Source organism: Lactuca saligna, chromosome 4 (assembly GCF_052625555.1).
Source record: "Lactuca saligna cultivar CGN05327 chromosome 4, ASM5262555v1, whole genome shotgun sequence".
In the NCBI taxonomy this organism is placed as follows: Eukaryota; Viridiplantae; Streptophyta; class Magnoliopsida; order Asterales; family Asteraceae; genus Lactuca; species Lactuca saligna.
The window spans coordinates 336,405,371-336,420,506 of NC_136420.1; the positions used below are offsets into that span (position 1 = coordinate 336,405,371).

The 15,136-nt window shown below is 35.9% G+C and overlaps 2 protein-coding genes and 2 non-coding genes across 6 annotated transcripts; 1 reads left to right on the top strand and 3 right to left on the bottom strand.

Moving 5' to 3' along the window:
• The first annotated feature begins 5,532 nt into the window (after positions 1 to 5,532).
• Positions 5,533 to 7,733, top strand: LOC145044196 (serine/threonine-protein kinase STY13-like). Of its 3 annotated transcripts, none has more exons than XM_078993046.1 (6): positions 5,533 to 5,860; positions 5,996 to 6,205; positions 6,298 to 6,710; positions 6,799 to 6,923; positions 7,021 to 7,179; positions 7,247 to 7,733. In XM_078993046.1, exons 2-6 carry the CDS (start codon positions 6,075 to 6,077, stop codon positions 7,556 to 7,558), a joined length of 1,140 nt encoding a protein of 379 aa, XP_078849172.1. In that variant the 5' UTR covers positions 5,533 to 5,860; positions 5,996 to 6,074; the 3' UTR covers positions 7,559 to 7,733. The 3 variants fall into 3 exon arrangements, with proteins under 3 accessions (XP_078849172.1, XP_078849171.1, XP_078849173.1); XM_078993047.1 differs by having other exon boundaries at positions 5,537 to 6,205; positions 6,298 to 6,430; positions 6,512 to 6,710; XM_078993045.1 differs by having other exon boundaries at positions 5,533 to 6,205.
• Positions 7,734 to 8,156: 423 nt separating this feature from the next.
• On the bottom strand, positions 8,157 to 8,228 carry TRNAD-GUC (transfer RNA aspartic acid (anticodon GUC)). The gene has a single exon. It is a non-coding gene; the product is annotated as a tRNA-Asp (tRNA).
• Positions 8,229 to 8,603: 375 nt separating this feature from the next.
• Positions 8,604 to 8,675, bottom strand: TRNAD-GUC (transfer RNA aspartic acid (anticodon GUC)). Its single transcript has one exon. It is a non-coding gene; the product is annotated as a tRNA-Asp (tRNA).
• Positions 8,676 to 9,183: 508 nt separating this feature from the next.
• LOC145044197 (uncharacterized) lies at positions 9,184 to 11,712 on the bottom strand. The gene is made up of 3 exons (XM_078993048.1): positions 11,196 to 11,712; positions 9,988 to 10,525; positions 9,184 to 9,917 (listed from the first exon to the last, which is right to left on the bottom strand). The coding sequence occupies exons 1-3, from the start codon at positions 11,256 to 11,258 to the stop codon at positions 9,367 to 9,369; spliced, it is 1,152 nt and encodes a 383-aa protein (XP_078849174.1). The 5' UTR covers positions 11,259 to 11,712; the 3' UTR covers positions 9,184 to 9,366.
• Between the last annotated feature and the right edge of the window lie 3,424 nt (positions 11,713 to 15,136).

The following is a 15,136-nucleotide window of genomic DNA, read 5'->3' on the forward strand; positions in this document are numbered from 1 at the left end:
GTCAGCCTAGGGCCGAGGTACGCGCCGCGTACGCTCGAACGCCCCGCGTACTCGAATGAAGGGTCTCGGATCGACCACGTCGCCCTATGCGAAGCTACCGACCCGTCCCATCCGACCCGCGAACCCAGGAACCCGTCCCATCCGACCCGTTCAGTCCGAAGTGCGTAAGCGATGACGTACGGGTACGCGCTGCGTACGCCCGTACGCCCCGCGTTCGGAGGCGGTTCAGCAACCCTATAAAAGGGATGCGAGCCTTTCCGAAAATGTTGTTCATTTCCTCTCTTTCTCTCCCAATCTTGCCTCGATTTCCGTGCCCGTTCAAACCCAAAGCTCTGGTCTTTTTGCTCAAGTCCCGAGGGTCGATTTTACTCCCGAGATTCCCGAGAATCCCGAGAAAAATCCGTTTCGCGAGACGAAACTCTGCCCGGTTTTCGAGCTCGCTATCTTCGAATTTCCAAGTGAGTTCATACCCCTTAATCAATTGTATTAATTATTCTAAATACTTTTAAATGCTTTATGGGGGGGGGGATACAAGTTAAACACTTATAGTTATTGTTTCGGTCACATGTGACGGCGTTAATCACATGTGATTAATAACTAAGAAACCAATGATTTTATCACTGTTCAAACGGTTTTACTCCAAAATGTTTTACAAACTCTTTTATTTATCAAATGCTTTATTGTAAACTTGGTTTTACTACTTATAAATTTGCATGCCTATATATGTATAGCTATATAAATAATGTTTAAAGGGCTTAGGAAAGCCACCTATCCTATTTCCTTTTCCTCGATTTGGATGTGGTCTGGTGGAATTTTGGGTGACTATCCGAGGGTTGTTTAAATATTAGTTATATGTCGTATATACGTGTATAGACATAAAGGTACTTCCATATACATGCTTATCAAACACATCATTAGTAAGTTACCATCGGGGTAACACGGGATCATACTACTACGATTTCTAGATCAACGAGTCAGTTCATTCATGAGTCAATATTCATTACTAAGAGAACATATACAACGATACTAGAACAAGTAATATTATATTACATGCATACGAATACTTTAACAATTGTGATCCACTGTATGGGTTCATGTCTTAATTGTCATGACCCGGGTTGTAGCCAGAGTCTCTTGGAGGGAGAGCGTTGAGTTTGCGTATAGATCTATACTGGATTGACTATCCTACACCTTTCTGTTAGCTACAGTGGGACCGGCAGGTCTACGGGTGCCAAACGTCATAACCTATTTTTCGACTATACGTTGTCGATGTTACCAGTCAATAGTATGGTGCAACTTATCACACGATACCTTAATATAAACCCGGTTTAAGGTAGTTAGTACCACAGTAGTTCATATAAAACGAAACTACCGTACTACAAGAATTTACCCATTACATTTTGGTGATAGCCTCACCTAAACTTAAATGTACAAACTATATTTTGTTAAATGATAGTTACACTTGGGAAATTTCACACTTTTACATCAAACGAGCATACAAACTGTTAAGCCTTGGTAAAGGGCTACTTTTTTACTTTAAACAGAAAATATAGGTTTTTCTGAGAGATTCAAACGTTTACAAACACTTACATACATTTACAACTCATACTTGCGACAGGTTCAAAACGTTTTTGATAAACGAACCTCGACACTAAAATACTTATGAATTCACCAGCTTAATGCTGACAAACTCTTTCAAAATAACTTGTATTCTCAGGTCATCAGTAGACAGGTACCGATGCTAGCTTTTGAGAAGATGGAGCGCTTTCAAGTCTCATCATACTATTTTGATATACATTATATTTTTGGTGTCTAAAACTGTACGGAACACACTTGTATTAAAATGTTTATATTTAATGCAATGGATGATGTTGCTTGCTTATTTACAATTACTGTGTTGTGATACTCTACATGACGTCCTCCGCCCCAGAATGTTTCCGCCATTCTTGGTTCTGGGGTGTGACAGGCCTTCTGATGCTGAAACCGAGAGGAGGGAGCCAGAAACCGAGAGGAGAGAAGAGAAAGGAGAGGAACCGAGAGGGGGAGGGTGGAAACCGAGAGGGAAGAAAGCAGAGAGAGGGAACCGAGAGGTGGGAAGGGACAGAGAGGCGCGAGACAGAGCGAGAGAAGGGAACCGAGAGGTGGGAAGGGACAGAGAGGCGCGAGACAGAGCGAGAGAAGGGAACCGAGAGGGGCAGAGACCGAGCGAGACAAGGGAACAGAGAGAAGCAGAGATAGAGAGTGAGAAGCGACAGAGACCGAGGCTCGGTCTCTGCTGCAGTGATTCGGTCCTCCGGTTTCGGCCAACAGAGGCTCTGTTCGGTCGTGTGCTCTCGGTCCTAGGTCTCGGCCTTAAGGAGCTTCGGCTCCTTAAGAAGGGTTTCGGTTCCTAAGGTTCCGTTTTCTCGTTTTTACCCCGTTTTAAGCCGTTTTTGACCCGGTTAAGGGCCGGAATGACCCGAATGATTCTAAAAAGTTACGGGAACTATTTGAGGGAGATTTGGGAGAGATTTCTCATGCTTGGAGAGATTTGGGAGAGATTTGACATTCTTGGAGAGATTTCTCATACAAAGAGATATTTGAGAGAGGTTTCACATACTTGGAGAGATTTGGGAGAGATTTGACATTCTTGGAGAGATTTCTCATACATAGAGATATTTGAGAGAGATTTCACATACTTGGAGAGATTTGGGAGAGATTTGACATTCTTGGAGAGATTTATCATACAGAGAGATATTTGAGAGAGATTTCACATGCTTAGAGGGATTTGGGAGAGATTTGACATTCTTGGAGAGATTTCTAATACAGAGAGATATTTGAGAGAGAGATTTCACATACTTGGAGAGATTTGGGAGAGATTTGATATTCTTGGAGAGATTTATCATACAGAGAGATATTTGAGAGAGATTTCACATGCTTAGAGGGATTTGGGAGAGATTTGACATTCTTGGAGAGATTTCTAATACAGAGAGATATTTGAGAGAGAGATTTCACATACTTGGAGAGATTTGGGAGAGATTTGACATAGAGAGAGAGATAGAGTGAAAACGATTGGGAGAGGTTCCATGTGTGACAATTGTGAGTGTCCGGCATCGCAATGCATGGTTCGTAAACCCTGTTAAGCCTTGTTTAAGGATCTTACACACTCCCGATGAGTATGCAACATTGTTTTATCGGTTTGGCTCGCCACGTACCACAGTTTTTAGGTTAAGGAGGTATAGGTGTTCGCACTTTTTGCTTTATGATTTCTCATTAGAATAGAGAGTTATGTAGAAGTTTCATAGTGTAAATTTTAGTACTCACGGGGAAATTGAGTCAAACGGTTTGACTTGCTGACTTTAGTTGACTTTGACTTGACCGAAATTTGACGGTTGTCACACCTTGCAAGCTTAACAATCTCCTCTTCAACTTCTAATGCCCTTGCATCTCTCTTTTTTCCACCAACTCTTTTGTTTCCACCAACTTCCGTATTTTTTGAACGCCCCGAAGATTCTTCACTTGCACCTACATGTTGTGTTGAGGTTTCCATTGGAACATCATCATCAAAATCTTGGGCACTAAACTCTTCTACAGGACGAGTGAGTGTAGAAGATGACCCCCAACTTTGAAAGCCAGTTGAGGTCGACCCTTCAAATAGTTGGGTGCAAAGATCAGGAAACAGCAGGGGTTTAGTTTTCGATGACAACACGAACTTGTTCAACTGTTTATAGTTTTTATAAATATTAGTATTTTTTTATAAAAATAATTATAATAGTATTCGTTATAGAAATATTACCTTCCCTTCTTCCTTCCATTGTTCATCAGTCAGGTTAAATTTATTTTTTATAGGGTCATATATATTGCCGGTTTTGTTTTTCAGTTTCACCCAAGTAATATACTTTGATTTGTAGTAGTCAAAGTGGTTTCTCATTTGCTTCTGATCAACCTCTTTACTGTGTTCGATCATCAATTTTTCCCGTACTATCTTCCATGAACTAGTCTTAAGCCCAGAACCCTCACGACTATTAGTGGTTAGTTCATGGATACATGCATCAAGAAAAGTTTTGTCCTCACTTTCGTTCCAAACCAACATCCTAAAACATTAATATTTAAAGTAATTTATCATATGTTTTATTAAGATAAACAAAAAACAAATTCCAGCTTTCATAGCTTCTAAACAAAAAAAATAAAATAAATAATTCACAGCATTGTCAACATAGCTTGTACACAAAAAAAGATTTCAAATTTTGCTCCAAACCAATATTGTCATCATAACTTTTATATTTCATAGCTTATAAACAAGAAAAAATATATGATTATTGATTACATAGCTTATACACAACCAAGTTTCAGATTTCATAACATTATAGCAACATGAATTTTTGATGTCATAACCAGTTTAAGATTTCATAACATTAGACCAAGAACAATTTTTTATTTAAAAACCAATTTTTGATTTCTGATTTCACAAAAAGGGCAACAATTCAAAACAATAATAGCAATCTACTCATCATTTATTACGTATATAATGTTATGAATGAGTCATTTGATGCATCATCAACACAATACACATGATTCTTCTTAGTTGTTTCTATTAAAGCTGCAACTTTGTGAACAACAGTGACAAACAAGAAAGAAAAGCCTAGCTGCAATTTGATACAATTAATTTCATAGAAATTATGGTTTCATAATCTATACATACATTATACACAATTAATGTTATACACAATTTTTTTTTTCTGATTTCATACTTTATACAGATTAAACATATTTTTTTTTTCTGATTTCATACACTATGCACAATTGATTTTAGAGATTATACAAGTAGGAGAAGATGTTATAACCTAGCATTTTCGGATTTCATAAAGTATTTAAGAGATTTTCGGATTTTAGAGCATACCTGTGTTGAAGATTCTAGCGGCTGGAGGAAGAAGATGGAAGGAGTGTAGATTTCCGATTGGAGGAAGAAGACGGCGATTGAAGGAAGAAGGTGGTGATCTTGCGCGAAAGGGAGAAGCGCTCTGATTGAAACCTGTCGAAGGGAAGGGAGAAGAATGGCTGCCGTTTTTTTTTTTTTAGGTTACGAAGGGAACGACAAGGGTAGGGAGGTCTTTTTTCCAGTCAGACGCATCTCCCTGGCTGACCTATTCAGTTGATTGACCCATACCTGCTGACCGAAACATACTCATTTCAAACAACACCCGGCTGACCGAGTCAGCCAGAATTGCTGACTCAGACGAGTCAGACGGGTTTCAAACGGCCTCTTGGTTTGAAAGACCAAAACGTTAAAAAAAAAAAAAAAAAAAAAAAAAAAAAGTTTACAATTTTCTTTAGCATGCGATCATTTCTATAATTATTTTATTTTCTAATGTTTGATCGGATTTGATAATGGTCTGAATGAATATTTACCTATTTTTAAATATTCTGAAAGAAAATAAACATATTTATATATTTGAGACAAGTGACAAGCCTATAAGAATCTATAAATTGTCGTTTATATAAGATATAGTCGAATATTAAAATTTATTCTGTTTATCAAACTCAACCCATTCTTTCTTTCCATCTCTTTTCCCTTTTTCTCACCTAAATTTTATAATGAATTAAATAATACGACTCGCACAGTTTTTGTCAGAACGACTCGCAATTCCTCTCCCTTATCTTTGCCGATCAAGAACGCAACAACACAATCCCCACATAAAGCCTAAAACTTTTACAATACTCTTCTCTTTTATCTCTACCCTATATACTCTATAACCTCAAACATCTGCCTCTCTTTCAAGTCCAATTTACATTTGCCTGCGTTGATTCTTGCACTGAAGCTTTGTAATCGGTTTCTAAGTTCTGTTTGTATGATTTGTGGTGTAAATTGGAGTTTGAACACGTATAGTTTGATTTTATTTCCCAAATAAAGTTAACCCGATTAACTTTTCGATAATAAAGTGCGTTTCGACTTATTTCTGTTGCTGATCTTGTATGTATCTGTTTTGTATGGTGGGTATATACCCTATGCCTTCAGAATGCGGTGTTGAAAATTTTGCCAGTAAGTGTTTGTGAAAAGTCCTCAACGAGTGTTCGGAGATAAAAAGTTGAAGAAAATGGGATCCGGGAATGGGTTTTACTCAACAGGGGAGTTTAATTTGGAAGCAAAGTGGTCGATTGATCCGAAGCTTCTTTTTGTTGGTCCAAAGATCGGAGAAGGTGCACATTCAAAAGTCTATGAGGGCAAGTAAGTCAACTTTGTTAACCAAAATGTCATGTTAATTCAGTAAACAAATTGTATTAATTAGGAAGATGGGATCTCATATCATTATTTTCCAGATATAAAAACCAGAATGTTGCGATTAAGATCATAAACAAAGGCGACACCCCAGAAGAAATTTCAAAGATTGAAGGTCGTTTTGCTCGAGAAATCGCTATGTTGTCTAAAGTCCAACACAAGAACTTAGTAAAGGTAAATCTTGATCAAATATTATATCAGATCTTACAACAATTAAAAACATTCTGTATGAATATGAATATGATCGCACTACAGTTTATTGGAGCTTGTAAGAAACCAATCATGGTGATTGTAACCGAGCTTCTTACTGGTGGCACATTACGTAAATATTTATTAAATATGCGACCAAGGGGATTGTTGGATACACGTGTCGCTATTGGGTTTGCACTTGATATCGCTCGAGCAATGGAGTGCTTACACTCACATGGAATCATTCATCGCGATTTAAAACCTGGTAAATTAAATTTCCCATTTCTCTTTATTATTATTATTTTTTTAATTTTTAATATTTCCTTTGTTAAATTCTTATCAAATTGTTTCAGAAAACTTGCTGTTGACATCCGATCACAAATCTATAAAACTCGCTGATTTTGGTTTGGCAAGAGAAGAATCGTTAACAGAGATGATGACTGCAGAAACAGGAACTTATCGCTGGATGGCTCCAGAGGTATGTTAATATACTCCTTTTGTAATGTTTTTTGTTATTCGGGGTTAAATTCGATATTTATGAAACTTTGTTTTCTTATGTTTTTTTTTTTTTATAGCTTTATAGCACTGTAACATTAAGACATGGAGAAAAGAAACATTATAACCACAAGGTAGATGCATACAGCTTTGCAATTGTCTTGTGGGAGCTTATACACAATAAGTTGCCTTTTGAAGGCATGTCAAATCTTCAAGCCGCCTATGCAGCCGCCTTTAAGGTATCTGTCTGCTGTCTACTGTCTACTGGTTACTGGCTGTACTGACAGTGTCTTTAATGTTTTGCAGAATGTGAGGCCGAGTGCTGATGAACTGCCTGAGGATTTGGCTTTAATTGTGACATCTTGTTGGAAGGAAGATCCGAATGGTCGACCAAATTTCAGTCAGATTATACAAATGCTTCACCATTACCTGTCAACCACCGTGGTGCCGCCGCCACCGGAAGCCACCGCGGTGCCGCCACGGATGTTCAACGTGTTTCTGCCGGACTCCCCTGGAACAAGCACGTTGATCTCGAAAGAACATGAAATACCGACAACGCCCCTGCATGACACCCCGAAAGGTGGTCTGTTTTCGTGCTTTTATCAGTGTTGTTGGTGATACGACAAAAGGGTAGTTTTGGAACATACTTATCAAGTAAAAATAGGACGAGTGTTGATGGAGAAGGTGTAAATTATGAAGTGAGTTAGATGAGATGATAGGTGTTGTGGTTGTAAAATATAAAAGCTACTTATTTATTTCAAGGGTAATAAAATTCCTTCTGTTGACATCAAAATCACAATCTTATAATATTTGGTAAACACTAGTAATGTACAACATTAATATTAATATGTCATGATACGAAGGATGTGTGAAACGTATTTAAGTTAAACCTTTTTAGGTGTTGTTATGATAAAGACTTTTATGTCATGTACTTGGTCTCTAGAAGCTTATTTTATGTTTAACGCTATATACTTGTAACAAGCCGTGATTTGACTTTGACAATGCAGAGGCGATATTCATACATAAAACCTTTAATGTTTTTAAGTTTTTTTTTTTATATTTTTATTCTAGATGTTTCTTACTTTCTTTATTTTATCTAAACACGTTTCTATCATGAAGAGGTTTATTTAAAAAAAAAAAATAGTAATGTAATAAAATTTAGGTGTCTATATCAAATATAAAAGGAGAGTCAGTGCATTTTAAAAAATTGTGAAGACGCCGTTGCCGGGGATCGAACCCGGGTCACCCGCGTGACAGGCGGGAATACTTACCACTATACTACAACGACTTTTGATTGAATGTCAAATATAAATATTAAATACCTGATCCTACTACAGCATCTTAATATCATTTTTTATTCTAATATAGAAGACACCGATATTTTAATGTGATAATTTCAGTAATCGTTTATATGTTGAAAACTAGTCCAACTTATCAAAATATCATCTGATTATTTGAATCCCAAACACGAGCATATAGAAGGTTTTTTGTTTTGGTATAGAGCTTGTGTAGGCTAACATGGTTACACTATATTCAATGCCAATGAAGATGTTAGAGATCATTATTGAGCTTGAATTATTAGAAGATACAAGGTAAAAGAGGATAGAAAGATTGAACACAGTAAATTCATTGGAAGTATAAATGAGATGCCGGAAAAAGTAGTCGCCGTTGCCGGGGATCGAACCCGGGTCACCCGCGTGACAGGCGGGAATACTTACCACTATACTACAACGACTTAATTGTTTGCTTATCCAACATTTATCTTCATAAATCCTCCTTATTATATACAAGTTATATATAGGGTTTTACTTTTTACTACATTAAGTCATATATAAATATAAATGTTCTTTTCATTTAATACAATAAGTTATATAAATAGAAATGTTCTTTTCATTTAATAAGAATCGAAGTTACAAAACAACACCATTAAATCCCATTTTCTTTATAAATTTGTCTTAGTTTTTTCCAAAAATATTAACATCTTCCCAAACATCGTTTATCCAAATGATGTCATTTGTAAAATAACTTCAACTAAATTCTATCATTTAAACATGATTTATCTAAACTCTGTCATTGCTATGAGACAAACATATAACTTTCAGAAAAAATGAGATGGAACCCACAATAAAAAGTAATAATATCAAAAAAAAAAATTACCATAACAACCTTGTCCTTTAACCAAGGATTTGGTTATCTATAATAAAAATGGAAGGACAGAAAAGACAATGCAAAGAAGTGAATCGTACTAAAAAAGTAAAAACCTGACCATAAAGCATATTTCAAAAATTCAAGTTGGAAGGCATAATTCACAAAAACAGAAAAAAACCAGCATTAACATCATCTATGCATTCCCTAGTTGTAGGTTACATATCAAAATACCCACTTTCCCCCTGCTGCTGCTGCATTGCCTACTTGTACCTTACAACCTACCCAGCTTCACGAACACAATTCCCAGGTAAAAGATACTTAAACTCATCACCATTTTTCAACAAATATTCCGGAAGATGAACGCCAGAGTAGGAATGAGGAATGGGTCCCATTTTCCCAATTATGTCCTTAAAAGTGTACTCCTCAGGAAGCATATCGTACAAGTCATCCCCATTGCAAATCACTGACTGAATCCTTTTGGGATCAAGATGATGTCGAAACCTTATTCTGTCTGAATGGCTATAAGCTTTCATCTTGAACACAAAATCACTTATTTTTCTAAAACAAAAACTGCAATGCCATCCAGACTCTGCAAATAAATAATCCGTTTGTCTGTAGTGGGCATACCTGGTTTTCCCTTTTTTATATTTATGGACTGAAGCCCTCCAGCTTTTATGATCGATATTGAACTCGAAAGAGTATAAAAAGTTTCTTAAATTTAAATGCATGATGTCGGGGGACCCATCACACCATCTTAACAAATCGATGGTGTGTGCACTCGGGATCTCATCCACATCTGACATTATCAACAGATCATCATCTTCGATACCTGCAAAAGGGTAAAATTGTCATAAACAAATTACAACAATATGGTGTTTTGTAAAAAAAGTAAACCCTACCTGCAATTCTCAAAAGCCGGTCAACTGCAACTCTCTGATACGCCTCTTCATAAAACGGATTAATCCCTTTTCTTGATCCACCCGGGATTGTGGCATAAGTCAAACGGGGTTTTACAAAGTCAAACTTTTCTTGATTTATTGCGAAAAAATGGGGTTTTGGGATCGATGTGAAAGTTGAATTGGATTCTAAGAGAACGAATTGGGTTATGTAAGGGTAAAGTTCTTTCCATCTGATCATGAGCATGTCGATTTCATTGTTGAACAGGACTGCATCGTATACTCTTCGAGGGTATTCTCGTAATTTCCACCCATGGAGTCTGCAAAGGGTTGTCATTGAGACGTTTTGGTGATAGTAATGGGGGATTTGAATGAAGGGTTTAGGGGGGGATTGCCATAGTGGCCGAAGAAAGTATGTTACTTTTTGTCCATGAAAATAAATACCCACAAACCCAATTGGGATTAATAAAAATAATATTATAAAACTTCTCAAATCAAGACTCTGCATCATGCATTTGATTCTTGACATTCTGCTTACCTCCTGCAAACCATAAAACGATCAAAATTTGAGCATTTTGATACATAAAAAGGACAACATTTAATGACAGAAAGCCTGAAAACTGGAATGATTCTTGCAAAGACTTTCAAGATTCAAAGGAGCATGTAAGAAGTTACAATAATAGTGTAGATTATTGAGATAAATGAAAAATTAGTAGTTGAAATCATCTTATTATCTGATTCTTAAACTGACTATTGTCATGATTATCAGTTTGAAAAGTACATTCAAACAGGGAAACACCATTGTGCAGTGTGCGTAAGTTTTTAAACCCTAATAAAATAAGCATAACACTTTCAATCACACCCAAAAATGCAACCATCTCCAACTTTTAATATAGTTTCTTAATAATTATGGTGATAATATAGAATAAGCACAATTGAGCAATACCCACAAAGATTAAAGCACAATTATCGAATAGAGTAAGCCCAATAGTTCTAGGGTTCATCTAACATCAATGGATTTTTTCCTAAACAATTTGAAGAGCAAGTTTATATTCCATTCCCATCAAATCATCGAAATTCCCAAAATCAAACAGTACCTATTCATCACAATCAGCGAAAAAACGAAACCCCAGAAGGATTAGTCTTCAGAATCATAACTGTCTGTGAAAAAACTAAGAGCCCTAAAAGGATACAGTTATAGACAAACATACCTGACCACAAACATCATCGCAGATATCATCTCGCTTCTTGTAAGTTGAATAAACATCAGGCATTATTAGGGCTAAATAACGATTGAAGAACAATCGAACCTTATTTGAAATAGTAATGCAGATTGGAAGCCCCCGATATCCAGAGGGCTAATTGTCTTCCTCTAAATCTAGCAGAAACCCTGATTAAACCCTTTTGTTTATGACCGAACATACGAAATTCATAGATGAAAAACCCAACAAAAAACGTCTGATTACATAAAACAATAGAAATCACTTGTAGAATCACTTTAGCCCTGAAAATTATAGCCGTTTAGTAGTATCAATGGCTTACTCTCTGAATTAGATAAATGGGTGTATAGATACAGATTATGTCTCTATATATACATGCAGAGTCCTACACTCTCTTTCTCTCTTCGTAAAATTTGAGAGAAATCGAAAAGCCCTTCTGAAGTAAACCATAACCCTTCAAAATTTCCATCTCCTTTTATCATAAAAAAAATTAAAAATAAATAAATAAATAAATAAGTTTTAATTATATAAGATATTCAAGAATCTAAAAGAGGAGGTTTTTCTTCCCAGAAGAAAAGCCACGTGTTAGCCTTTGTGGAACACATTAGCAATCCACAGAATGCACCCAAAATATCATATTTTTTAAGGTTAAATATATCTTGGGGTTTAAAAGGTTTTTGTACTTTTGGATGTGTGGCAAAGTTTGATTAGTAATTAGTATTACTTTAATTTTTATACTCCATAGGTAAAAATAAATAGTCAAAATTGTTGTAATAAAAAATAAATACAAATTTATTATCTAATTATTTTTAGTTACTATATTTTAATGTCTTAATATTATATAATCATTTCCAGATCACAAATAAATTCGTGGTAAGTGGTAAGAATATCTGACAATGTGTTATACAAGGGCCGCAACCGATAACGACATTTTGGAAAAACGATGTCGAATGAGAACGGGATTGTGTTGGCAACGATGATGCTCTTGTTTAAGATTTCGTTATAAGTAGAACCACTACACAATCTCTTTCTTCGCTTTCTCTTTCGACCGTTGAACGGTCTTATTTTATTTTATCTTTTTGGATGATAATTTGTACACTACAGTTTTTAGTCATATATAACAATTTATGTTTAGAAGATTGTATTGTACAACTATATAAAACATAAGTTATTCTGTATGACTAAAAAAATATGTGTAAAATCCACTCCTCTATTTGTTTTTACCTTCTATAAATATCTATTAATCTTAACCGTAAGAATAAAAAATTTAGAGAGATTTAAAAAACTGTAATTTGACCATTAAGAAGAATTTTATAAGCTTATGAATTTGTGGCTTCATGAAAATTACCAAAATAAGTTTAAGTCACTTGTATGAGATTATATAAGTAAGTCCAAGAGAAAAAATGCAAAAGAATATGCATTTAGGCTAAAAGGGTAAAATGAGAGTTTTTATGTTTTTTTGGCCAAGTTTGTGACTTAATAGACCCGTACGTATTAATGAGAAGATGCTTATTTGATCAGCTTCAGGGTGCATCTTGGTTTTCCAAGATTGATCTTCGGTCGGGGTATCATCATATGAGGATCATGGATGAGGATATACCACGGGAGGTCCAGTTTTTAGGGCATCTCGTTAACCAGCAAGGGATATTGGTTGATCCGGCCAAGATTGAGGATATGATGAATTGGGAAGTGCCGAGGTCACCTTCTGAGATCAGGAGTTTCTTAGGGTTGGCAGGCTACTATCGGAGATTTATCAGGGATTTCTCCAAGATTGTCGTGCCACTCACCAAGTTGACCCGGAAGGGTGTTGCATTTTCTTGGGGTCCGGAGCAGCAGACCTCGTTTGAGACACTTCACCAGAAATTATGCGAAGCCCCGATGTTAGCCCTTCCGGAAGGGATGGAGGATTTCGTGGTATATTGTGATGCATCGATATCTGGGTTGGGAGCGGTGCTTATGCAGAGGGGGCATGTGATAGCATATGCATCAAGGCAGCTTAAGCCTCATGAGTTGAGGTATCCCACTCATGATCTGGAATTGGGAGCGGTAGTGTTCGCCGTCAAGATCTGGCGTCACTATTTGTATGGGGTTCGGTGTATGATATACACGGACCACAAGAGCTTGAAGTATTTGATGGATCAGCACAACCTGAATATGCGCCAGAGGAGATGGTTGGATGTAGTAAAGGATTATGATTGTGAGATCCTATACCACCCGGTCAAGGCTAATATGGTAGCCGATGCCCTGAGCCGTAGGGCGGAGGACGCCCCGATTCGAGATATTTGCATGAGATTGACAGTGATGACTTCGGTATGAGATGTCATTCGTGTTGGATTAGTGTCTAAGTCCATAACTATTTTGGTATGTACTTGACCCGATGGTGCATGGTCCTTTTGGGTTGCCTTCACCAAAGCAACTTGATTGGAGAAATGAATAAAGAGAGAGAGGATAATATGATTTATTAATAGGTTATAAGAATAATATATTAAAGGAGAAATCATATTTGTTTAATTAATATTGGTCAATAATTAATTAAGAATTAATTTTGTGATCAAATGTAATTAATTAAACTAGAGGGGCTGATTTGTAATTATGTGATAGTTACAAAATAAGGTAAGGATTATCTTATTTATATGGTGGACGAATTTAAGGTTGGAAAGCCTTAGAATTCGAGTATGATAAGGATTCAAGGATTATCTTATTGGTTGCTTAATGGATAATCAACTAGATAAGGATAATGACTGAAACCCTATCTCTACACCTATATAAACACCCCTAGGGTCATGAATTCGTGTATCCCTTCCCAAGAGGTCCTAGATACGAATTCTAACCTCTCACCTCTCTCTTTATACCTTCTCCATTTGCTTATGGTGTTTGTAAGCCATTAGAGGAGTGACACTTGTGACTCTAAGCATTCCAAAGTCAATACAAGGAGATTTGGGATTGTTATTGCTACATAACAATCAAGGTAACATTATAAACTCATTCTTATGTTAATATGATTATTTGAATGCTAGAATTAGGGTTTATAGTCTTGGATTCAAAGCATGTACAATAGAGAAACCTAGATCCAAGCATTAGGGTTTGTATGAGCACATAGGATGTCTTATGACCAAAACCCATCAGTGGTATCAGAGCCTAGCTTGGTTTCAATTGTATTGATGCATTGTATAACTGGAAAATCGTTTTTTGGGCTTTATGGCTGAGGAACTCGGCGAGTACCACAGTGTACTCGGCGAGTAGACCTCAACTCGGCGAGTACAGTGTGGTACTCGGCGAGTTCGAGCGTCAGATAATGCTTATCTCGGGATCTCTTGCTGTTTTTGCATTTGGATAGTTACCTTATCATATTAGATCAATATAAATCCGATTTTATGATATATATATGACTATATTCTTGATCTAATTAAAGATAATTATCAATTAATAAGATAATTGTTTCCTTATAAGATAATTGATTAATTATCTTGAGTAAATTGATAAATTGTTTTGCAAGAAATCATTAAATAAATCAAATATGGATAATTATGTGATTAAATGTTAATTTAAAATTATTTGTTGTTATGAAAGGTTTCATATTTTCCCCTTTAGGTTTTATAGTTTAAATTTGAACCCAAAAGTTTTGGAGTTTTGAAATTTAAATAGTTAAAACCCTAATGTTTTGAAAAAGGTTTCAAAACTTGCCATCAAGTTTTGGAATTTAAAAGTTGATTAAAAGTTTAATTAGAAATGTTAAATTCTAAAACCCTAGTAATGTTTTGAAAAGTTCAAATCACACCCTTATGGTTTTATTAATTAATTAAGGAGTATAATTAAAAGAGATTTAATAAATCCATAAAGGTTTAGGTTAACCTTTTAATTGAATTAAAAGTGTAATTGTTAAAGTTAACCATATAGTATTTTAAAAGTATAAAATACACCCTATACTATAT

What these genes read in the sequence shown, in the direction of transcription:
- LOC145044196 (XM_078993045.1), top strand. Translation starts at nt 6,075, where the DNA reads ATGGGATCCGGGAATGGGTTTTACTCAACAGGGGAGTTTAATTTGGAA. An exon ending in TCATCGCGATTTAAAACCTG is followed by an intron (nt 6,711 to 6,798) that starts GTAAATTAAATT and finishes AAATTGTTTCAG; the next exon opens with AAAACTTGCTGTTGACATCC. An exon ending in ATCGCTGGATGGCTCCAGAG is followed by an intron (nt 6,924 to 7,020) that starts GTATGTTAATAT and finishes TTTTTTTTATAG; the next exon opens with CTTTATAGCACTGTAACATT.
- LOC145044197 (XM_078993048.1), bottom strand. Translation starts at nt 11,258, where the DNA reads ATGCCTGATGTTTATTCAACTTACAAGAAGCGAGATGATATCTGCGAT. An exon ending in GCGATGATGTTTGTGGTCAG is followed by an intron (nt 10,526 to 11,195) that starts GTATGTTTGTCT and finishes TATGGTTTGCAG; the next exon opens with GAGGTAAGCAGAATGTCAAG. An exon ending in CCGGCTTTTGAGAATTGCAG is followed by an intron (nt 9,918 to 9,987) that starts GTAGGGTTTACT and finishes ACCCTTTTGCAG; the next exon opens with GTATCGAAGATGATGATCTG.